This window comes from Lepisosteus platostomus, chromosome 9, assembly GCF_059453375.1.
Source record: "Lepisosteus platostomus isolate fLepPlt1 chromosome 9, fLepPlt1.hap1, whole genome shotgun sequence".
NCBI classification, from domain to species: Eukaryota; Metazoa; Chordata; class Actinopteri; order Semionotiformes; family Lepisosteidae; genus Lepisosteus; species Lepisosteus platostomus.
The window spans coordinates 50,753,226-50,779,706 of NC_142619.1; the positions used below are offsets into that span (position 1 = coordinate 50,753,226).

The 26,481-nt window shown below is 35.2% G+C and overlaps 1 protein-coding gene across 3 annotated transcripts in view; it reads right to left on the reverse strand.

The window, feature by feature from the left end:
- cttnbp2 (cortactin binding protein 2) overlaps positions 1–20,748 on the reverse strand; it is an 83,136-nt gene extending 62,388 nt beyond the window's left edge. For 2 of the 3 annotated variants that reach the window (XM_088645458.1, XM_088645457.1), the window contains exons 1-2: positions 20,418–20,745; positions 16,311–16,418 (exon numbers count right to left, since the gene is read on the reverse strand). In XM_088645458.1, coding sequence (XP_088501584.1) covers positions 16,311–16,418; positions 20,418–20,498 — 189 coding nt within the window. In that variant the 5' untranslated portion in view covers positions 20,499–20,745. Of the gene's footprint in view, positions 1–16,310; positions 16,419–20,417 lie in introns of all 3 variants that reach the window. The other variant, XR_015941206.1, reaches the window with a different exon arrangement.
- Positions 20,749–26,481: the final 5,733 nt, after the last annotated feature.

The window sequence follows — 26,481 nt, forward strand, 5'->3', positions numbered from 1 at the left end:
GGCAAAAATCACCAGAAATCATCAGAAGGGTTTGTTTCTAACAGAAATAACACAAAAACACGTTTAACACATTTGAAGCCAAAAAAATTGTATTTTCTAAAGCTAGCAAAGTACAGTAGACACATTTTCACAAGAATGCATTCAACTGCCAAGCATTATCTTTGACACACAGACTGAAAAACACGTTTGACAAACAGGTCTGGCAGTAATTCTATTAATCTCTTTATTTTTAACCCTTCATATTTTTGTTAGATGCCTGTAAAACACAACTTTTAAATGATATCACGGTGTACATTAAGTAAAGCCTCAATACTCCAAAATTGTTGTGTTCCATTACATGTTGTTTTTATGAAGGTAAACCATGTGATTCAAAACATTGCACTATTGTCAAATGTTTCATTGAGCCAAGGAACATTTATACCATATGCTGAGTGTTATTTTTATCCTCAAACAAGTGGTAGGACTGCAGCACAATTACTGATACATTTTTAGTTTAACGTCTTACTGTACATATATCAAGAAAAAATACAGTGTCATACCAGACATTCAATTTATCAGCTCCTCTGAACAAATCCATATTTCCTTGATCCCATTTCTACATCTGAGACGATACATCGTTTTTCTCAGCAATTAAATTTACTGTGCAACCTCTAAACTTGGCTCTAGGTAAATTGCACATGGTACTAAATTTGATTTTGTCAAGTTTGATGTATTGCTCAAGCAGGTGCATCCAAGATTAACTTCTTATGACATCTCCAAATCTACCTATGGTCAAAGTTACACTAAAACAAAATGCATCTACAGTATTTCAGAATGCATGTACTGTAAATTGCTCAACTCAGCTCTTATTGCCACTAATTAGTTACTCTATCCAAAAAATACACAATATGTTTAAACCAACAAGACCATTTTTTATTCATAATTTTTATGGTATGCTTTTGCACGTTACAACATACATACTTACGTATCAGGACATGTTTAATAAATGTTTGACTAGAAAGTAGTCATCTCAATTTCAGATATCTTTCACATTTTACATTTGTTCTCAAGGCTTACAAGAGCCATTTGTAATGAGCTCCACACAACATACCCATAAAAAAGATAATATACCTATACTGAACAGGACCTTCCTAGCAAAACTGCAGCACAAAACAACTCACATTTTAAGAATACTGAATTTGCAACAAATAAAAACAGAGACAGATTTTCTTTTTCCCCCACAAAGACATATAACATTATATACAGTGCTGATGTATACACAACCCAGCACAAGACAGCAGAGGTCTGCTTTTCAAACAATTTTCATTCCTATTTAGTACAAGATGTCTAAAGGAATAAGAGTGTAAAGAACCATTGTTAACCCTATGTTAAAAATGGGTTAACCCCTATGTTTAACCCTATTTTTTTAATTCTCCAAATGTATCTTGACATAAAATGAAAAGTCATTGAAAATGCCACAGCTACCTATTCCCTGCTGATGTACTGCATATTAACTTATTACTATGTGTTTTCCCAATATTATTTATAATCCAGATTTATGTTTTTAAAGGCACCAACCACTGAAAGTCTTCACAGTGCCACTGTGGATTATTGCCAACACTGTCAAAGCAGCATAAGACTCATTTAGAGTTGTATCCAGCAAAGAGACTCTTTTAAGCTTGCAAGCTTTTTAAGCCTGTTGTGGCTATATTCTTAAAAAACTGTGCAGTTTTCAGATGGAATAGTGGCAGCCCTGTAGCTGATGCCCAGTGTCTGCTGGTGTCTATCCTTTAAAGAAGTAATGGACCTATGAAGGTCTGTGTGCAGAGGTTTCTCAAGGTGAGGACAGCAGGGACTGTTGAAACAATTTTCAAATTTGGGGATATAAAAAGAAATGACATATTTTTTCAAAGAATCTTGATCAATAGTTTTCCATTACCTGACAATGTTACAGAAATTTACTCAAGTTATTTATAGAATATAGATTTTGTTTCCGCAGAGTTGAAGTAATTTGTAGCTGATTTCTATGGGGAGTATCTAATGATATCATGTCAGTGGAAACACTTGCTTTACTGCACATTTTGCTCTGACTCCTTTTATTTTGTGTTGATGTTGTTGCTAATGGCAACAATGTAAAGAGTTTCAACATGTTAGCACAACGTAGCTTAATATGAATATATGATTCTTTAACACTTTAATTCCAGACTAATATTATTCTGTATTTAACTGCGTAAGCTAATTTATCAGTCTAAAGTTGCTCTGAATGATAATGTACTACATAAGCGTTGCAAGGAAGTTGGAAAATAAAACAAAAAAAATACATCTTGAAATTGCTCTTTTAGAAACATTCAAAACTACATTATAATTCGCATTTCAATACTGGTGGGTTCGGCAGTGACCTATCGCTTTCCACCTAAACTTGAACGCCCACTTCACACACAAACAACAAAAACAGCATAAAAAATAAATCCCCAAATATGAAACCACTGCAGCCTAGAGGACTATAAAATTTCAACCAATCTCATTTGATCCCCCCATATGACAATATGTATTTTATTAAGGTGAAACAAAGCCAATTTTATTTCAAGAACTACAGTAACAAGTGGCTTTCTGACTCTTGAGAAAGCAGATGTTGATCTTTCCAATTCCAGCCTCATTCCTGCTGCCAGAAACTTCAAAGACTGCATGTTCAGCTAACTTCAGCTGACAATGAAACACAAGGAAAGTCTGTGATGTCCAAAGTTCAAGGGGCTCCAGTTGCATTTGTAGTTAATGAAGTGAAGTAAGAATAGCATTAATGTAGTATCTCTGTGTTCCTCGGGCAGCATAGTCTCAAGATGCCACGTTGTTAAGTTTAGTGTGTTGTCATTGTATTGATGGAAACAACACAGATATTATTCAAGTTAGAATATTTGCCCAATTCACCTGTTGCTCTGTGCCAGGCCTTTGGCAGGTCTCAAAGATGCTTCCATACATTTATTCTGTATGGCAAGCAGAGAAAGACAAAAACGAAAACACTGTATACAATAATTAAACTAATGTGAGGTTTGAAAGAAAGACCTATTACCTATATGTACACGTTTTACTAACAGTCTAAAGCTGATCTCTGGCAAGATGGCCTAAAGAATGAAAGTCTGTCTAAAAGTTGAAAATGCAGTGCTACTTAAAGACAGTTTATTATTAATATTCAATCTCTGTTTTTTCAGGTACAAATGAACTAATATTGCAGAAGGTACTGTACGTGACAGCCTTAGGGTTTTTCGGACTCCTCAAGACAAACCCCAGCAGCACAGAAGTAATCTTGGATAATAAAATGCAAATCAATGGGGCACATTCTATATGCATTCTCATATACTGTATATGCCAAGTAATACCAAGTGTACTGTGTAACTGAAAACTACCCTGTGCAATAAATGGCCAAACAAGTAACGTATTCTGCAGCTTTATGAACTCAAAAACTCAAAGTAGTTTCAATACATAGCTCTGGTAATTGACTATATACTGTAGCTCTTCACGTGTGGTAAAAAAAAAAACTGTTCAGTTAAAATGCACCACATGTCTAAAGGGAAACACTGTCCTTCAGCCACAATGTAAACTGTAGAATGAAAGGGGTGAAAGTAAAGTGTTCTCAAGAAGAAAAACACATTTTTTTAAAAAACTGAAATATATTTTTCATTTTATTCATGTCTGCATCACATAACCCCAAAGAAACTCTTAGGGTAACAGTCTACATTCTAAAAGCACATGTGCCAATAGGTTAGGAGCACTTAAACATGACCTTTGTTAACCTTTGCTGGTAAGGACAAACTTTCAAATTCCTAGTTTTTCATTCTTTTGCACTGTAGAGAAAGACGGTTATACGATAGATTGTTCCTTTTGTCATAACTACAACTTATCAACATACATTATACCATTTTAACAACACATTTTTATTAGAAATCTTGATGCAAATTTTCTCCCACGATGGTAGATGACTCATAAGATTGCATTAAACATCCCACGCTCATCTCTGCATTCAAGACAGCAACTTTTTAATACAGGCTACAACAGCATAGAATATTCAATAAAGGAACAGTTCTATTTTCTTATTCAATGAAAACTATAAAAATAATAATCCTAATTAAGAGTTTGATATTATGAGGGTTTGATATTATCATTGGCTAGGAATCCACTTTAGTTAAAGAGGACAAACAGTATTTTTAAGCAAAGGTTCAACACAGTAACTCATTTTAGCAAGAGTGAAACCATTTTAAAATGCTTTTCATTAAAACCCTGGGTTTCCGTGTAAAAGATCATTCTACCCAGATTGAAAGAATCAGAATTCATATATTACAGACAGATTTGCAACATTATCATTTTAACCGGAACAACAAGATAATATATCTAGAGTAGTCAGTTGCTGTGCACAATAAGAAATCTCCATGTTTCTCTTCTACGGAGGTTTTGGGAGTGTCCAGAGTCCAGGTTTCTTCTTCTTTTTTAGACAAGAAAAATCTGATTTTGCTTCCAATGATCTAGCTAAAGGATACCTTCAATCTTGGTCTTTCACAAGAACAGAAATGGATCTCGCTGTCTGGACTCACCATGGCTAAAAAATGTTGGCACTTAATTAGATATCTCCAAATTGTATTCCATGGCATTAGTGGATCCTGGTTTACACAGATTCATGGTGATAGGTTGGTTGAGGGAGGGTGACAGGACAGATAGTGGAGGGTCTCTGTTGCACTCTTATTTCTCCCGCTTTTAAGAACATAAGAAGAGTTACTAACGAGAGGAGGCCATTCGACACATCTAGACCATTTGGTAATTAGCAGTCATTTCATCAAAGGATTTCATCCAGAGATTTCTTCAACGACATGGCTGGGTAGCTTCATCCATGTTCCATACTCCAACAACCACATGCGTGGGAGTCTATCTGTTCTCGATTTTAAATGCACTTCCACATAGTTTCCACTTGTGTCCTCTTGTTCGTTTTACACTGTTTATGGTGAAGAAGTTCAGTGGATTGACTCTGTCAACTCCTTTTTTTGAAAAAATGTGTGAATTCCCCTCATAGTCTTCTCGGTTCAAGATTAAAAAGGTTCAGATACTTCAGCTTTCCAGTCTAGGACATTCCATTACAGTCCCTCATTTCGCATTATTCTACTTTTAAGACCATAAGAATATCTGCAAATTACATGAAAGGACGCCATTTAGTGCATCTATTGTAGCTCTAATGGTTTTTAATAGAAAATTGAACCAAGGATTTTATTCTACTATTTCTTGAAAGAAGCCAGGGTACTCGCTTTGACAATATGGCTGGGTAATTTGCTCCAAACTCACACAATCCTTTGCAAAACATCTCTCCTGTTCTTTGTTTTAAGTACACATCCCCTTAGTTTCTATTTGAGTCCTCTGGTTCGTTTCACTGTTGATTCTGATGAAGTCCAAGGGGTTGACTTTGAGCCAAGGAAAATAGCATGAGCGGAAATTTGTATCTGTTCTAAATGAGGTCTCAGAATTATAAAGTATCTTTTGAGTTACATTCTACATATAACATTCAGTTTGCCATTTTCATTGCTTCCCCCACTTTAGTCTGTAGATTCTTGCAACAAGTAAATTAGTGTCCATCTCATTTAGATGTTATCCATCATGCTAGCACTGGCAACCTATACAGGCTCCATATATTATCACTTCAGGAAGCCTGTCTGTTCGTGATGTATTAGGTGATTCATGCATATCTCCATCCACTTAGAAAAAGCATTTACGAACAATTTTATATCCAAGTTCAATAGTGATATCGGCCTATACCTATACCATTCCAATGTGGTTTTACCAATTTAAGTAACAGATAAATTAAATTTGATCTTTGATCTTGGCATTCTGTGCTGTGTATTTCACAGGGGGTTACCACTGATTGGAGTGGGAAGGGAGGTATTTTGTGTGCCGAGGAAAATGTTGTTCTTTGTTCAGTATTTTGTCTGTGGTATTTTGAAACCTTAATGTATGCCCTACTCACTGAGGTATCTAAATCCACACTGAACAAATGCCAGGTCGCGTGCCAGTGATCACATTACACCCGTCTTAGATTCCTTTCACTGGTTTCAAGTCAACTTCAAAATCCTCAGGCTCACCTATAAGGCTCTACAAGCCTTAGGGACCTCAGTACCTATCTAACTTACTATTTGTCTACTCCCCACCTCACAACATTCGTTCGTCTGACAATGATCTTCTGTATGTCCTCCAATCTCATTAACACCCTAGGAGTGATTGGGCCTTCTCTTGCTACGCCCCTGATGGTATTTATATCTCTTTTCAGAAAAGCTTTTATTTAATTTGTGTCTGTTTCTTCTCCATTTTCTCACGACCATGTATCTTCTGCTGAACCTCTGCTATCCTTTTTTACACCTGGTGTAGAGCATTCTGAGATGCTTCTTTCAAAGCTACTATATAAAAGTGTTTATTATAATAAAAATAATAACATTTGTTAACACTGAAAAAAATCTCCAAGCTAAATGTTCAACTTATACCCCAGAAAACAAAAATGAGATTATACTGAATACTGAATAAAGATTTATATTGAAAAAAATCCTACCATCTCTAGTGTATATTATTCTTTGTAACTTTAATATTGGTTTTATAATTATATTGCCTATAGGGGAGAATATCAGAACAAATGCAAGCCAAGCAGAGCAATTTGTCATGTAGGTAATATAGGGGCTAGTATATTTTATTTTTAAGTTAGCTGTTCAGAGTATTTTTAGCACATTATATCAGAAGAATGCCTGTCTAATGCCAAAGTTCTTATTGTTAGTATATTAATTATTTATTTCAAAGAAGCATCATGCCTACATGGAAATGTAATAATGAATTTAATCATATAATCATCTGAAAGAATTTAATAATTTTTACTTAAAGGTCATATCATCTCTAAAGACATCACACATCTGCGTGTTTTTTGAAAATTACGAATATCTACTTTATCCTTAACATTTGCATTTGAAATGCTACATAATTAGATACTATGCATAGTAGAATAGGACACAAAATCAAGAACATAAAACCAGCAAGAACCTTGTCCTAAAGTCATAGTAAAATCCTGAAATCTAGTACTTTTGCAACACCAAATATTCATGAGTATTTAATGTCATGGCAAAATGAAAAGATTAATTTGATTTATGTATTTATATTTTGAAATGAATTAAAATGGTACAATGTCTATGAAAAGCAATTTAAATCATAAAAATAATAAGTAAAATAATAGCACAATAAGCCTGTCTCCTTGGCAATAGTTACATTCTCTGCTAAATCCTCTGGCTCTTAACCTGTATCACCAGTCAAAGAAATCTTCTTAGAAACAAGCTCCCACATCATAGTCAGAAGGTTTTTTTTACAGTTTTAAATCTCAAGCTAGAGCTCAGATTAGGTATTTTGCCAGTTTCAGAAATTGAAAGTATTCTGGTACAAGTCCTTTAAATATTTCTCATACAAATCCTTAAAACCTTTGTACAGAGATTGGTAAAAAATCAGAAAAATGTGTTTTTTCTAATCTAGAATTTCAATCTGAGCACCACAGAACTTCAGTCACACTGAACCTCTCAACTCACAAGACAAGGATGTGCCATTGAACAATAGGAACATAGCTATTCCAGCATCCTGTTTATAGATGTATTCGATACTAACTTCAGTAGCTCTTTCAATTATGTATCAACAGCATGAAATGTTCACAGTATCATAAATAGCTTAATTTAATAAACATCAAAGGAACATGTCATCAAATCAAGAAGTAGCACACAAGACCAAGGCCTAGAATTTAACAAACTAGCCAATCAGGATTCAACAAGATGAAAAAAGTAGGTCACTGTGACCTACATAAGCATTGTCCTAAATCCCTGTATTTTTTAAATCTCAGACCTTCCTAAATGCCCGGCATCTGTGAACCCCCACTGCTAGAAAATAGGAATGCTCTGTTAGATTTTCAAGGGTGTTTCTAATAGCACCCTCATGCAGTGTAAATAAATCAAATAACCGTATTTGTGTGAGCTATTCCTACATCCAAAAACAGCTTGCAAAAGGGAATGATAAGGACATAAAGTGCATTAATTTTGCATAAGCCTGTCCAAGACACCGCTACTATTCATACTGCATCTGAATTAAACAGGTGCCAAAACGTCTGACCAAGATTTCCTATCAAGAAGAACATGAGCCTGAGACCCCGTAGACTGTTTCTCCATAATGGGGAGAGTATGCAGAGTGGTTTCCAGTGTCATTAACATCTTGTACAGTAGTACACTTAACTAGCATGGTCCTCATACCAACACGGTCCATTATTCAGTGTCCTCTGTATTCTTTAACAACAAAACTCACTTTAAAAGGCGATCAGCTTCCCCACTGAGTCTTCTCCACACTACAATTATGCAAAATAATAATAATAACAGTAATAATAATAATTATAATAATGATATCACAAGCTTCACTAGTCTTTTTAATAGAATATTGTCAGGAAGTCTCTTTAAACAACTTGTGAAAATAACTGCACAAAAATGCATGATTGAAAGAAGTTAAAAGGACTAATCTGATCAGTGATCAGTGTCACCTGCACGTTTTTAGTGCTTTTAACCATGAAATAGAATTAGCCAAAGGCATGTTTAAAGGAACATCAAATCATATGTCAAAAAATCAACACACTAAATGTAGGACACTACTTGTTACTTATTACATACATTTCACCTTAGGTAATAATTAAAGCTGTGCTAATGTAATTAAGAGTTTACAATGATGGAAGATCAGAAAGTGTTAATGTAGGAGTAGGTAAGAAAACCCATGCTTCAAGAAATATTATTTTAGTTTAACCTTAATGAATACAAATGAAAAACTGGAAACAGCAACAGGGACGTCTTAAACATGACATGAAACTAGCACAAGATTATGTTTGCACCTGATATTCTTAACACAGTATCCTATATAAAGGTAAATCAACAGAAACAAATACCATCATTCTTTATGCAAGGAGCAACTGTTTTGAATGTTCTTTTTATGCAAAGCAAATAGTATTTAGAATCTAATTAATGCCTACAAAAACTGAGTTTTGTTTTGGAGTGGAATACAGTAAATATGGTACTGTACATTTGTTGCAACAGTGAAATTCTGATCCTAATTTAAATGATTCATGTAGACAATTTGGAAGAAGGAATTCTATTCTCTCACATTGGAAAATCATTATATAATTATATCTACTGATATTTTTGCCATAGTCCTCAAATTAAAATTTTCAGTAATCAGTCTCCATTAACAATAGCTGACATTATAATTGTTTAGAATTGTACATTTTAAGGCTCTGAACTGCATAAAATGTGCATACCACAAAAAAAAACAGGACTGGAGCAGAAAGAGTACAAAAATGTAATTCTGTTATATGAACACATTTTATTTTTATGTTCATAAACACTATAAAATACCAAAACAAAACAAAAATCCCCACTCCACATAAAGGCCCCTCACCCATCGCTCATTCACCTCAGTAGTATTTTTCTCCCATATTAATTATCTAAGAATCTCTACAATAAGGTCAAAGAACTTCAGTGGAGACCACACGCAACCAGGCATTGACTCCATCATTCCAAGCTCCCCCTACTGCCCCCTGGCACTGTGATTCATAGCAATTGAACGTTCCGTATAAATAATAATAATTTATATCCAGTGATGCCAGGACAGGGAATACAGAGACTCTCAAGGCAGTGCCAAAAATGTTTTGGCTGAATTTAGACCAGCCAGCCACATCCATTTTGATACTGTATGAGGTGCCCAGATCGGTGTCAGAGCCCAGCATAAGTACTAAATGTGAAAAGGGTATATCAGTATTTAGAATAGTGGAAGGGACCTGTAACCTCAGGACACACCCAAAACATATAAAGATGTGCTCACCTTCCCCCCTGAACAGACAGTGTAAAAGGAACTAGAGTCTTCATAAAATTCAGTCTGAAAAGGGTCAGATACTGTCCGTTAAGGAAATTTAAGTGGATCACTCAATAGACAGGATTTTATTGTATTATTCCAACATTCGACTCCTGACAAAAATATGATGTCTGGAATACAGTACCTGCCACATCAGTCATTATAGAATAGTCCTGCAAGACAGATCCTAACGCTATGTCTTTTTACACTGTGTTCTGTTTTCTCAGGATTAAAATCTTGCATGCATATTTGCAGGTTTGATCCTACAGTATATTAGTAAAGAGATGTAATTTTTTATCTTCTGATATTCATGCACTGTTCTGTCTTGTGAAAAAGGTACTTCATCTCAATAATGTTTTCAAGCTTGATAATTAATTGTAATAAGATCCCCTTAATAATTCACAGCTCCACGGAATAATGGTATTGGATCTTGTATCCTATTGCCCATTTTCTTTATGAGGCAGAGGTCCAAAAATGCATTCCAATAAACTGTGGTAACTTTAATTGAATTGAAAATAATATCCAGTGATCCTGTATAGAATAAATCATCTGTATATTACAATAATAATTGAATGCATCTTGTCCTGCACCCATTTTCAGAGTGAAAACATAAAAACAAATTATGAAAACTGTGCCTTAGTCATCACTTGTTATTCCCGTGATCATGATTATACATTTATAAACAGAAGAGAAAGCATAAAAATATAAATGAAATTGACAAGTCATTTAAAAATAGACTTAAAAACAGTAGCATGGCAAACAATTATCATTTTAATTATTTAATTATTATGTCAAACATAAGGATTTGAGCAAATTAATAAAACGCATTAAAGGGTCACCCTCATAAAACAGTTGGGTATTTCTCATTATTGTAATTCTTTTTCCTTATCATAATAGATTGCCATACTATTCCAATGTTAGTGCTTCCAAAAAACCCTCAAGTGGTGCACACATAGAAAAACATTTCAATTAATAATTTTGAATAAGCAAATTATAGATTGTGTAGCAGTATGCATAGTACATAAAGCTTAACAAACCAGCCATACGTTAGTAACATATTACACCTCAAAACATGAGGTGGGGTGGGATTAGTTGGAAGGGCTCTTTCAGCTGTCAGTGATCCCTATGCCCTAGTCAGCACTTATAGACACAATGATCTCCATGGGGTGACGCTGGTTAGGGACACACCAAACAGAACCTCTGGGACACAGCTGTCTTCACCTCTGACATGTTAAAAAATGAATAGCTCCAAAGTGGGTGGGTTGGAGGAGTCTGTCTACACTTCTGCTCTTCATTCTCCACTGTGTGCTGTCAGGGGATCCATAGCTACGAACCGAGATGTGAAAAACACCCTATTGACAATTCCAAGTTGGGTGAGTATAACAAAAATAACTGGTGACTCTAAATTAAAAAAAAAACTCCAAGCCTTACTACAGTTTCTATTCGGGCTCCACAATATAGTTTTTAGATTGATACTGATAGAGGATGATTCCCAAACCATATCGGCCAATACTGACGTCAATATTTAGAAATAATGCAGGTATGGTACTTTAAGGTAAAATTGTTATCAATTTCTAAAAACTGTTTTCTTTTTTTCGGGATACACATTTCACAAAACAAAATAGTCATAAAAATTTAAAACAATTGCTAAGCTCGAATACTTCTATAAATAGAAAAGTTTTGAATTTTAACTGCTACATTTGCCAATTTATAAAAGCAACTGTATATAAATAAACATTATCGACTACAAAAAAAGACAGCATAAGACCTGACTTCTTTTGCATGATTCAGCCAACAAATCTTCAACTTAACTGAAGCAGCTTTCAGCATCAAAACAAAACAAAAATGCACCCCACAAGCAATGCAGATCACAAGAGAAGAAAGTACATAAATTGTTGCAGCACATTGTGTAGTTCTCATATTAATATAATATTAATAAATAACGAGAGCTCATTCTCTATTATCACTGCCTTCAGTAAGATGTAATTCATGTCCATTGTGCATTTAAACTCATTGTCACCAGCAACACATCAGAGCTCCAAATATGAGTTTTAAAGCTTAGTCCTGATATCCTAAGCAGCATCTGCACACCTTGATCCTTAAGCAGCATCTGCATGCATCTTAAAACAGCACTGTAGACTTTAACCTCTTGCTGGGCAAAGAGTAACAAGGCTCCAGACATTCAGAAGACAGGAGTTCATTGGTTTCCACATCCAAAAATGTTTGATAATCCCTTTGTCTTGGGATCCTCGTGATGTTGAATTTTTTTTCTCCAGTCCTACCATTCTTTTCATTAATCTTATATTGAATGCAGGCCAACAGACTATTGAGCACAACCCTAGTTTCAGTAAAACGGGCCTTCTTCATCAAAGCTTATTAACACCACTGCAATGGAGAAGAGTCATTATAAAGTACAAATAGCAATAAAGAGGTCATTTGGATTATGCCATGAAATGCTGTATCACATACGGAGGGAACAGTGAAAAATCTTCTCTGGTTCAGAGCTGGGATCCATGAAGACTGAGGCACATACCTTCCTAACTTAGAAAAGTGCATTATATTGTTTTTTGGGTGGTCAAGATGAGAGACCAAAGGTTCTAACCATCAGCTCCCCAGGAGGAAACATCTGCAGAATACAATATACATAAATAATGGCTTGAGAGAGGCAACATAGTAGTATATTTTAGAACCACATTAATTGCTCTGGGAACAAGTTCTGAAGAATTTACACTAGACAATGGGCCAACTGTTTGCATAAGCCAAGACAATTTACCACAGCTGGATACAAAACCTGCCTCTAAAATTTCAGTCCCTCTTGCTTTTTCTTGCATTATCACTACACATTAACAAACTATAAACATTCACAGATGTGTCCTGTAATTCATGTCATTACAGCTCGGACGGTTAGCTTGATAAAAAAAATAATAATTAAATAAACCAATATGCTCCCACATGTATCTATGAAGTGATCATTGTAGTTCATAAAGAAAGAAGATATTCTGAGAGAATTACAGAACCCAGTTTCCACCAATCACCTGCTTTGTAGGGTATAGAAATTAAAACTCTTATTTCCCAGCTTTCATTGCACATCACCCCTTCACCAACCACATCAGCAGGTGTGGGTTCTGGCTCTTGTCCCCATGGTGCTTGTCCTCAAACCAAGCAAGAAATCAATAAATTTACATTTTCAATCACAATTTGCTATAAAAAGGCGTGTCTGTGGCTTCTGAGTTGTACTGCAGAATCGCATAGCTGATAAAACGAGCCATGCTGCAAACGTGTCAGAGAAAAGAAGACGTACTGAGTATTGGAATGTGCAGTCCCTGAAGAATGCAAAACATGCCCCCGATGAATAAAGGCACTGCACTGAACAAAGAAACTGCCCAGATGTCATAATCTGTTTCATATAGATAGAATGGAGGAGTATGACCAATTAAAATCCATCATGCAATAAGCGACAAAGAACAGAGTATGAAAAAAACATATAGGAGATATTATGACCTGTCTTGTACAGACTTTCCATCATTAGGTCAGTATTGATTTTGAGTCGCTATACCTGCACATCATTACAAAAACATCAACCTCAATTCCTGATCAGACAGTGTTCCTAAGAGTTCTTGATTCTTCAAGTGTTTAAGCACATCCCACAACCTTATACTCATTCTAATTCATGAGGCAAAATAAATGAGCCCTGTGTCTTATTGGATGTCATTTTTGTAAATGTCATTCTATAAATGGATATTTGAGTCGAAAGTAAATTGTTTCATCCCAGCGCCAAAAAAAATTCATTCTTGAAGTGATTCGGCAACAGAAGGAAATCCGAATATTCTCTAGTGCATGAATAATGCAAAATTATATTTTGTTTTTTAAAAGTACATGTTAAATACAACAAAGTGAATACAAGATTTACAACTGGTCAAAGACTGTATGTGATAAGGTATTGTGTTGGAATAAAGTTAGAATGAACCATTTTCAAAACAGTAAAAAATAGCATTTTTAGAGTGAGTTTTTGACAGTACGTGTTCCCTGCATCCACGAACTTACTTATTTTTTAAATAACACTAAAGGAAAAAAAAAGTACTGACAATCTCAATGATTGGCTTAATGTTGCAATATATGTGTGTGGATGTACTTCAAAAGCAGATTATTTTTGTCTGTCTATGAAAATCAATTTGAGATTTTGATATTACATACTGTATGAAATAATCAGCATCCCATGTATGTGGGTTTAAGCTGTATAGAAGAATCTACAGTTCATTAAAACTGTTAGTTTGAAAATATGTTTGACTATAGGAGTCTTATTTCCATCCAAGTTACAGTAAAACCGTAAAGTTTTACATTTACCTTGGTTTCTACAGCATATACCTCCAGTCTGCTTCGGCATGAGTTTATTTAAGAACACAAAAAACTCAATATTATGCTCAGGTGGGTAGCTGCGTCAGCATACATAGTCTGCAGGTGAGACACCTGAAGAAGGCTTCACGGCCGAAACGTTGTGTTTTCTTTCTTCTCTTTTCAGCATGGAATAAACCATGAATATTATGCTGCCTGCTACATGTAAAAGCTGCTTTATCAATGTTATTAATATAAACAACTCAATTAATTTTTAAAATATGAGCACCTCTGATTAGATTTGGTAGATTTTGTTTAAAGAACATTTCATTTTCAGATATATAATAAGACTGGAAGAAAAGTCTTACACTAATCCAGCTTCTTAAGTGGGATGGTGCATCTGCATTCATATATAACGTGATTGAATAGTTGTCTGTGCAAAAATATTGTTTCAGTACTACACTACTTGTTACAAAAACAAAAAGCTTTTGATGAACTATTGAATTATGAAACTATTTTCACTTTTTACATACAGAAATTGTAACTGCTGAAAGAGTGAAGCATGAAGATTTAGATGGGCAATAGTACCTAAATACACTCAACAGATGTTGATTTCAATTCATCCCTCTTTTTACCTTTTTAGTTTCACAGCTCAATATTGCTGCTGTATTTCCTTTCATTTTCTAATGTTTCACAGTTCAGTATTTCTGCTATATTCCCTTACTTTTATAAAAGTACTCAATTTTAGTCACGTACTATAAAAGACTGAAAAACAGGAACTGAAAGGACCAACCAGCCACTCGAGACTTTTTAGTTAAAAGGTGAAATGAATGTGAATTAGTTAATAACAAGTATTCTACTAGATCAACCAAAAACCATCACCAGCATACAGAATATATTTTTCTTGGCAGACACACTTAGCTAAAAGAAAAAAGCTTTTCACAGCACTATGCTGCACTTAAAACTAGCATATTCTTTAGTTTAAAGGTCTGAAATACATAAATGCTTGAACCTTTTGCATATTTTTCTAGTGTACAGATTCAGATAATTAATATTTAATTGAAGCTTGTTACCTTACAAGCACTCCATATAAAATGAATAATACATATGAGTATTTCCAAACAACATAAAAAAAGTAAAACTAGGTATATTTTCAAATTTGAAATCAACTTTAAAATACACAATGTTTACATACCTACAATTTGTAAGGGCTGTGAACAGTTTTTTGACCAGGTTAAAACAAATCAGCTAATGGATGCACAATAAAACACCAAATGTTAAGTGTTAATTTATATTTGTTTCAATCCATAAACAGCATGTAACAGAAATTCATTGAATATACTGTATAGAACTAGTTAGAGCAATAACAACCATAAATGTTCCATTTATTACATTATTACATGTATTTCTTTAGAAAACAATTACATTATTAATTAATTAATTAATCAATATTAACAAATTACTATGTTTATAACAAAAACCAACACAACAGAACAGCATTCTGACTCTATATTTGTACTGTTGCAAAGGAACTTAACTTTAACTGGATTTGCAGCTGTATTTAAACTGCTGGAGAAGGCACTCAGCAGTAAATCACCAAGATAATTTCAGACAGAAAGAACTGACATTTGTAGTACACTGTGTACAAGGCTTGCACTAATGATTGGTCACATAATGACCAGTTGTTAGAGGAATGTGAGTGTAGTGGGTGGAGTTAATTCTAAAACAGATAAGTAAGCGTAGCCAAAAGACACAGATAAAGTACTTAAAGCACTATATTTAAAATAACTTTTAACACCCATCAAAGTTGTTAGGCAAGCAAAATAATTGACTAGAGGATGCCTGCTGCTATGATCGCCACTGTAGGAATACCTAATGAATCATCAAACATTTTGATATTCCTGCAATTCTCTAGCCTGCAAATCTTTAAGATGGTGAACCTTTGAACCCAGCCTAGACAACATTTGTGCATGAGGATCTTTAGCAAGACATCATCTTGTCATTGAAGTAAACTCAATGTAGCAGAAAACAGGCAGATATTACTGTACGACGAGAGCAGAACTCACCCGCAAGGCCTCGATCACCAAGTCCCTGGCTTCCAGCTCCCCCTCCATTATACTCAGAAGCGTCAGGAGCTCGGGTTTGCTGAGATTATCCATGTTAAACTCACATTTCTGCAACACAGATTGACATGAGATATTACATTATTGCTCAAACCAGAACCCCCCACTGTAGTAACCAGAAACAAAGGGTTGTGATTTAAAATCTTTGTAGCATTAGTCCTGGCGAATCTACAGCAGAGGTGGCCGATCATCATCCAGGAAAGCCACAATGTAGAAGCTTTTATAGGCCACCCTCATGCTTCTCAATTTCTAAACACTTGGAACAAATTCGCTTTGATCACTTAAACAGGTGATTTGTTCAACTAAATCAGTTTAGAGACCATCTGAAATGAGAAGACCACTACCCTCACAGGATCCCCAGACAGCCATTTCTGACTTTATTACAACAGTTCACATACTAAAACTCACGCGAACGCCTGTGTTTTGACCCAAGTTTGCCCACCAGGCCTATAGTCTTTTTTTGTTCTCTTGGACTCTTTCTGTGTCTACTAGCAACTACATAAGCTAGGTGGGATGAATAGCCTTCACATTTGCAAACTGTTTTAAGATTTAATAAAAAAGCCAAACAACAACAGTAAATGAATGCTTTCACTGTTTTATTTCTTATTCTTTGATGTAACTGGGGTTGTGTTGTTACCATGGTTAAAAATGGTTTGTTGGTATGTTTTGAGATAATTACTATCTGCCACGGTTTCTTAGCAAAAGCGTCCTGATCTTCAGCCTGGTAATTCCTGCCATATTTGTAATCTCCGACTCAACAGTAATACAAATTCTACAGCGTGTTGCGTCATTCTGGCACTGTTAGCCTTCCTAAACCGAACACACTTTATAAACAAGGCAAGTTCAATGACAAATGTTTATGTTCAGAGTTACAAAATATACTTTCACTTCAAAGCTGCCTTCCTTTGAGCAGAACAATTGAGGTTTTGCTTGTATTTTTCCATCTGAAAGCAGATAGGCAACTTCATACATTGACTGCAACTGTACTTTCCAAAGAGGATGCATATTATTTATATTTCCTTTTCCTATCAAGGTGTGATAACAGGCAAACAGTTCAGTTTGACTGATTTCCTAACACTAGGGAATTTAGGATGTGGGCCGAGTGTTAATTAGCATGATCAGAATTTGTTTCATTTCAGCATTACAGCAAAGGACGTCTGTAACAACCGACATGACTTATTTGTCCCATGAGCTGTGTGAAGTACAAAAACAGTTACTTTCACGTTTCTATTCTAGTAAACCAGGTCTTTCTGAGTTTGAAAAATTCTGCTTCACCTTAAAGAATCCATTCTACAAAAGAAAAAGTGACCTAGTTCATTATGAAAGTTCCTGTTACAGCAAAGTTTATTCAAAGATTTTTTTTTTCTAAAAATAAATTATGAAGCTGTTCCTAAAATTGGACTCTTTACATGGATTCATATCAGCCCTTTTAAAGTAATGCATAGAAAATTTTATCTAAACATAAAATTGATAGCTACATTTTCAATAAGGTATAACAGGAACCCTCAGAAGCTATTATAACATTGGTAAATGTATGCACCATAAATATTTTTGGATCTTCCATAAAGTCAAATAAGTAGTCCAAAAGCATTAAAAAGCCAACTTTGCATACATGTACTGTATATAATAGAACATACAGGGTAAGGTTTGGACAAGAGTGAGGTTGATGAGGCCCTAAACTATTCTGAACTAGTTCATAATCAAAAAGTCAGATTCTGAAACAAGGGATTCCTAATGACAGCAGAATGTAGAATCACCCAATAATATAAGTAAGAATATATATATATTTAAATTCTACCATGTGTACATTAGGCAAGTCCTTGCAATTTTTATGCACAAAAGGAAGAATTCTGCCTCTAAAACCAATTAAAAAGTACAAACACCATATGGAATTTCAGCACAGCTAGGAATTCAAACTGGGTTAAAATGTAAATATTACAATAATACAGTAAACTGTAAATATCTTCTGTAATCCTCGTCACACACTGCTCTTAAAGTTAGGTTAGATAATACAGTGCTTTCGGCTCTACTGCTGAGTCACTGAAATTAAGATAAAATTAGTAACATGTCTAACAACCATATTCAGTTCCCACACTGTCCACTGTCAAACGCACTGTGGTTTTTTCGCAGGAACCTGACTTGTTTCACTTTTATTTTAACCTGGTACAATTAATCTAATTATTCTTTTGGTTTGTTTAAAGAAATGTTTACTTGCATTTACTGCCGGAGCAGAAAACCTGCCCACCAACCGTCAACTGATCCGTCAACAGAGGCAGTATATTGGGATCCAGAAAATTAAGCCAAGCATACGACAGCAAAGACGCAAGGTTCCGCGGCTCCCTCCCCGGGGATAACTGATTAATTTATCATCACAAAGAGAGGGGGGCAGCCAGGTCCTGGCACATTCGAGATACATATTACGGCCGCACATACCCTGCGCTAGTTTTGCACGGCCCGGTTCGTAGACTCCCTGGAGAAGAGAAACCTACGTTCATTTCTGGGAAGAAACTATTTTACATAATTTAACCGTCTCCTTTCACCCAAGTCGGTCAATGGTTCGATTTTTTTTAAAGAGCACCGCAGAATATGGCAACTGCGTAACAAAGAGTGGGGTGCAGGAGTGGGGTCGCTGAGGTTTTAGGGAGAAAAGAAGTCTTATTTAAAACCGGCTGTCCAATAGCTAAATAAAGCTGTTTTCAGGGGGCCTAGGTAATGTTACACTTTTTAGTCAGACAAGGTTGAAAACACCAAGATAGCCTTACAGACCCTAATGTTACTTATGCTTCATTACTGAGCATTATTGAAACTAGTGCTTCCGAATGGTTTGCATTTTCCTAAAATTGTTAAAAAATGTTCAGAAAAACGATTGATGGATGCCTTTATCCACGGCCTTAACATTTAGCAATTGTGTTTTTTTATAGTGAAACACTACACACAGGTACAGTGTTCTAGTTACACGTTGTAATAGAGGAATAAAGTGCAGGATACTGCATTAACCTACACAATCTACAAAGTGCAGAAAAAATACAAGATACTTTATGTCAACCAGCACGTAAGGCTAGAGTACAATACGCTTTATCACCAAAAGTAATCAATTTACTACTTACGGTCTATCGTGAAGTATTATGGATTTTTTTAATAACCAATATCAATAACCAAGAATTTCGTTAAATAGTAATGATTAACACTGATTTTAAGAATATGGGTTTTAATAACGGGACATAGTCTTAATCTTGTAACTGAACATTACAAAACGGAGAAAGTAACTTGTGTTCGCAGCCTTATTAAACGCACTGTACTATTTGCGATAAAATGAGAAATGAGAAACCTATGTCAAGCTTTAAGCCAGCTTTGTTAACCATTTATATTCTTCGGTCTAAATACCTCGCTCTCCTTCCGTTGGTGAAAACCCAAAACAATGTATCCATACGTATCGGTTTTCACAGATCTTAACATCGTGTCTACAAATACAGAATCTGCGTCACGTTTATATACATTGCCATGACGCGAAAAACGATTAAAGCTCGGCTTAAATATTTGTTTAACCCTCCACAAACTCGTGAAAATCAAATGTTCTTAGAAATCTGAACAAAATAATGGAAAACCACCTCATCCAGTCCACCACAGTAATATCCGCAAATCACAGTGCACATCTGCACTTTTTCTTATCGACACCAGCTCAACTGATTTCGCTTTGCTTACAAAGCCCCACTCACACCTCTCGTGTGTTAAAAAAAAATGAAAAGGACGGTAAAAAAAAAATACAGCAACCTGTTTTGGTGTGAATATTCTCCCCAGTCATACTGGAGTGCTATTTTTTTATTCATACAAAATATTCCCATGAACAACTCCTCAACACAATTACTCTATTAGGCTAGCTGGAGCGCTTGCTTAGCACTGCTACATTGTCCAAAAAATAACATCCATAGTCACCGTAGACCCACTGCGTATCATACGAAAGGGATCGTGAGGGCTGGAATGTTTTGGGAACTAAAGATTATAGGTATTTAGATTTGTATTATTGTCCTGGCGTTTCATGGAAAGTCTTACCGCTTCGACGCTTCCTTGCAGTGCAGTTGCTAATGTTTGAATCGGAGGAGGCTGCTCGCCGCTTGCTCCCTCAGTCGCCATCTTCCTACTGTAGCGGTCTGTGAAGTGGGAGCACCACAGATGAGAAAACAACGTATTTGGTGTGCCGCTTTAACTATTGAGGTGCTGCCGGTGAGCTAGAACATGTCAATTCAGCCTCACAATAAAACGGCTTTAATAAGACGATGCTGTTGTCGCCGTACTTGAGGCGCGACATGATCCCCTTTTTTATTGATACGTGCTTTGCTGAAAAGAAAATTAGGAAGCAATTCTAGTACGTCCCCCAGATGTGCAATCGCTCTTCTCCTGAGTTGTAAATGATAGAAGGATGAAAATCTATCCAGTGTGGGGTGCCTGTAACACACACATACGTATAATGGTTTCAATACAAGGAATGCATACCTTATAAAACCTCCATCATCCTATTCTGACTTTTTATTAACATTCAGAAATGTTGCTGTTCGATGGCACCCAAAAGGAGGAAATTGAAGATTCGTACAGTCTGAAAAGCCGACAGTGTTATTTTAATGAGAAAAGCATTTATCAAACAGACCAATATGCATACTAAACAATTTAGAATAAGAAATGACGGTAGAATTATAAACTGGAATTGGAGGGTTTGAGTAGTTCCTAGAAATAAAGTAGATTTATTGTTTACAATAATGAATAGTCATTCCTGTTCATCAAAACGATTAAAAACTCGCTAGATTGGTAGATTTGATTGTTTAGCTTTACAGGAGTGAAATCTATTATATTTATTGAATAATAGTGTTTTAAGTGCACGAAAATAAGAGCAATGAAATGGGCCTGCCTGCTAGTAGTTACCGTGAATAGAAACTCATTAAAAATAACAAATTAGAGCACTGAAAAGTTAGGTGGGAGACGTGTAATGTGCTGGAATATAGAACGAGTGGTTAGATCAAAAATGGGAAATTGGGAAGTTTCCCAGGGGCATCCTTAAAATCGTTCAAGAACAGACTGCCCTTTTCCAGTCTTAATAAGAAAATCCATGGGTATTTGTTTCCTTAGTGAATATTTCTGTTTATTATTATTCTGACCAGTAAGTCCTTACATCAAATTACATACTGTAGCTTCAAAGCTGAGGCACAAGGGTGTCAGCTGACTTGCTGCAGGTCACATCCAGCTTCAGTGGCAGAGGAAGAAATGTCTTAATCTTCTGTGTGTACGGCATTACACTGGTATCTCTGCTCTTCCATTGCAAAATAAGGATGTCTAGTTGTTCTACTTTGAATACTTAATTTATTCCCTTAGATTCTGAATATAAAAGAGTAACCCCTTTAGTCTTAGGAGTAAATATTTTGCCTTCTGCATCCTGCTTATCGGCCAAGAGGTTATCTGTACAAGTACTGAGATAATCATGGGGATTTAAATATAACAAAGTTACATTTCCTAGGGTTCCAGATGTGCTGTTTTACATAACATGACTAGGAGCTCTCTAAAATAACATCATTTTTTCCATCTGTTACTCAGAGCGGATAGCCACATTGCCACTGGGCCCAGTTTTAACATAAAACAAGACCAGGTTATACTAATTAATACTAGGAGTGATGCACACTGGGACCCATATGGGTGCCTGGCATAGGTTTCAGTGGAATATGATATACTGTATGATCTGTGCATGGATTGTCTGAAGTTTATTAGCCATTTACTACACAATGACATGTTAACGGAATGCAACAATGACATCACACTCTTGGGGAAGAGTTTTATTCAGTCAATCAGTCACATTTTTTGCAAACACAACTTTTCACAGTTTTAATAGTGGTTATTGGCATTAATATAATATTATAAATCATGACTAATCTGAGTCAACTACTCATAACCTTTATCAGCACAGGGGAGTATATTGGCATAGAGGTGCTGATTATAAACCTAAGAGACCTGGTTGTTTTTGTTGTGTTTCAGCAAAGGAAACACAACTTTCAAAACAGCTACGTTGTGTCTCAGTTCATTTCCATTTTCTAACCTACAGTACCAGTAGGTTTTTTGACTGTGGGAGGAAGCCCACACAAACAAGGGCAGAACATACAAACTCCATGCAGATAGCACCCCAGGTCCAGAATTAAACCCATGGTCTCAGCACTGAGAGCCAGCAATGCTAATCACCACATCACCCTGCTGCACAGTTCATGCTCAAGACTGAAGAAAAAAGATTTTTTAAGGAGAAATATTGCTTCTTAAAACTGGCATCAAGAGTTAGTCTTCAATAGACAGTACTACCTCTGTAATGTCAGTGCCAGTGCTCTTTTTGTCCTTTTAATACTGATTCTGATGGAAAGGTTAAAAAAGTGAAAAAATGACCTATTTTCCTTCTCAAATGTGGTGCATTAGTTCTGTACTGAAATGACTTAGGCTGTCCTACATATATCCCGCTGAATACAGGCACTGTGTTCTCATTCACCCTGTCTAATTCAACTTGAACACATGCCAAACTCTGCTAATTATGTTTGGGGTAATTGACCAGCCTTTTTTCAACAGCAGAAGTCTACTGGAGCAGAAGCTATTGATAAGGGTTTAATCTGTTCTAGATGGTGTTCATGGTATTCTGCAAATTGCATTACACTCCACATGCATCTGTTTGGAGAACCGTGTGAACAATAATACAACCAAAGCTGTACCTTATTAAAAACATTTTTATGTAACAGAGGTTTAATTAAACAAAATATAGACAAAGAAACAAAAGTATGTACACAAACTCCATGCAGTGAAAAGAAGGACTCACCTCACATACTTAAAGTTATTAAGATAAATCTTAATAAATAAACAGAACACAAGTTCTGAATTCCAGAGTTTGACAAAGTCTAACATAAATAATGCATTTTCAAAGCAATTGATGTAATCAAAATAAACTGTGATGATATGATGAAACTATGTTCTTTTACTATTTTTTTAATCAACCATCAACAAATGTTTCTTTATTTTTAATATTAAAATAATACTAAAAATAAATGCCTTTTGGGGGGATTTTGGTGAATAGATCCAGAACTACTTCTGTAAGACTCAGGAAATGAAAAAATAAACGTAGTGGTTACAGTCTGTAGTCTATCTGTTGTCTTAATGCATACACGTACATAAAAAATACTGCCAACTATACAGAGAAATAATCTAAAATACACCTATGAAGTTCTAAAAGGAAAAAGACAGGGTTGAGCTCAAGCTGGAATCTTTCTGATGAGACCACAAGGATAAAATAAAATGCTATACTGAAAATATTGTAATTTCACTATGATTGTCATAATTGTATCCAATACATACTGTATGTGGACAGATGTTTGTAGAAACTATTTATTGTGATGTAAAGAAAACTTAATTCCATATGATATTGTGTGCAAGATTTAGGAATGTGCAGCTCCTAGGTATGGGGTATATGAGAAGAATTGAACCACGACTGCATAGTCAGTGTGAAGCAAAAAAAGATGTTGCTGTGTCACGTCTAAATTTGTACTTTTGAGGATGTGTGGTAAGCAAAGCATGTTTCTCCTTTTCCATCAGATAAATCTGTGCCTTCCATATCCCCCTCTCAGTTTGACTTGGCTCTTATTGACTTAGCCATTGTTGCTAACAGCAGGCACAATGGTTTCCTGTTCAAAATGAATGGGAAGTAGATGAAGCAGTGTTTCCACACAACAGCACACCAGTGTGCTCGTGTGTTGACCCTCTGCAACTAAAAGGTCTGGAAAATGAATCCCGGCTCTGATGACTAGGCTCCATTCCAAACAGGGAAGCACTGAGGTTCCAGATATTGATCCTGCCAAGGCAAGGGGGAGTGGAGGGGTGCTCTCTAGTTCTTCTGGTGGAACAGAAGTATTCTATATCCCTTCCTGTCAATTGTAGTGGAATGACTGATAAGTGAAATACGCCCCTATTCCAGACCCACAACTAAATCAGCCTAAGGTTTCCATGTAGAAATTAATAGCCAGTAAAAAAAAGACAAAGCAGAAAGAATATTTGCAGTGTGGGTTTGATTTCAGCCTTGGAATAAATATTAATTTCTCTTTATGCTGGAAACCTTCACTTGTGGACTAATTAAGCTGAAACTGAAATAAGCACATAATTAGACGATTATATATAATCAGACATGCAAACTTAATCTTAAATAAGAAGAAGCAGAAGATTTCTAAGGCAAAGTTACAAATCTTTAGGTTCTTCCTTAAAACATAAGACCAGGCAAAGGTTAAGTCTACAATCACTCCTTATTTAGAACGTTATCAATGGTAGTTGTAAATATCACACACAACTGTATTACAGTATATATATCCACCCAAGTGCTTACAATGTAAATATGGGAGTGTATGCAAATAAATTGCTATTCTGGAAATGTATATCTAACCAATATGGAGTAATTTATTTATAACAGAAATTAAAGGTCTTTAAAAGAATACAACAACCAAGCTTTCAGTAAAAAAGGGTAAATATGCAGTAGGTCTAATACAAATGACATTATTAAATGACATTGAGGGTCATTTAACATTTGTTTTATGGAGAATGTTTCAATGATCTATTGTATAGCGTAGGAAAAATGTCTTATCTGAACCTTGAATCGTGAAGTAAATGAACTATTTATTAATGATTTTTTTCCTTATGTTAAGAAATCAATTCATTTTATTTCATGAGTATATTTCTGCTGTGTTTTTAAATTTATTTTTAAAACACCCATCAGCCTAACTAAATACCGTATTTACTCTCTGAGAAAAATGACTAGAACTAAGAAAACTCTTGTCTGAGAAGCTGTGCTTTCGCCGTACTTTGTCACATGGTAAGCAGAAATGCCCCGATTCCTGTATTTGCAAGTTCTGATTCCAATTTTGACAATTTAGGGTCACAAGAACAACCCAATAATAAAACGTTGTTCCCGACTCCAGCATGGAATTGAAGTTGCTAGGCACAGTGGGCATCCTTGTAATTTTCTGTCATGATTTAAGTTGGAGTGTGATCCAGCCTGTTGCTGGTTTGTCACGACTCACAGTGAGAGAAGGCAGTTTGGAATCATTAGCAATGTATGGAGGAGGCTGTTCTGAGTGGAGTGGTGCCAAATTAAAGGCCTGTCTGCCTTTAAGGCACCACCAAGAGCAGACTGGAATGACTACAAACCCAGAAAAGGCATTCTCTATTTTATGCTTTTGGTTATTTATCCTTCATGTATGTTCTACTTCTTTAAACCATTTTTCAACCAGAAATCAACTTTTAAAACAGTACCTTTAAACAGTTGTTCAGTAATTTTACATTTATTCATAGACTGCCTGATTTTATTTTCGTTTCATTCGAACCTGCACATGGCCTTTATCTTTTATGGGAATTAAAATACTTAAGATTGGTAAGATGAACCTGATGTTATTACCTCTCTACTATAAATATGATAGTATCATAGAGCTAAAACCCAGAAGTAAAATTTCATATACTGTGTGAAAAACTGTCATTTTGCCCATTAGTGTGGAGTATACTCAATATTAAAAGAGCAATGTGCAGAAGTAGTTAAAGGTTTTTAAAGGATATTTAGAATTTTTAGTAACATCACAAAAACAAATCAAACAAAACAAATCATCACAAATATTTTAACAAGAACTTGATCTTTGTGTATGAGAGATATCTTGATTTATCTCAACAAGTTTTTCATAATTCCAAAAATGATAAATATACCACATTAAACAACAAGGAAACGGGAAATTAATAATCAGTTGAGGCATCTTCAGCAATAATAAATTATTCTCAATTATATACATACTAATTAATCATATTAATTGATATTGATATTATATGAATAAATATTTCTCAATGATATGTGATTAGTCTTTTGTGATATTAGACAATTTTTCTGGTTCATTCAATTTTCAAGAACATACCGTATGTTGCTTGTGGTATTCTTTAACTCATATAAAAATACATTTATCCCGAGACTTTAAGCTATGAACCTTGATTATATTCTTATTTAATCATTTGGAAGTAGATATTGAAGCCTCCTTTTGATTGAAACATACTGGATCATCCCAGTATGTTTTAAATCACG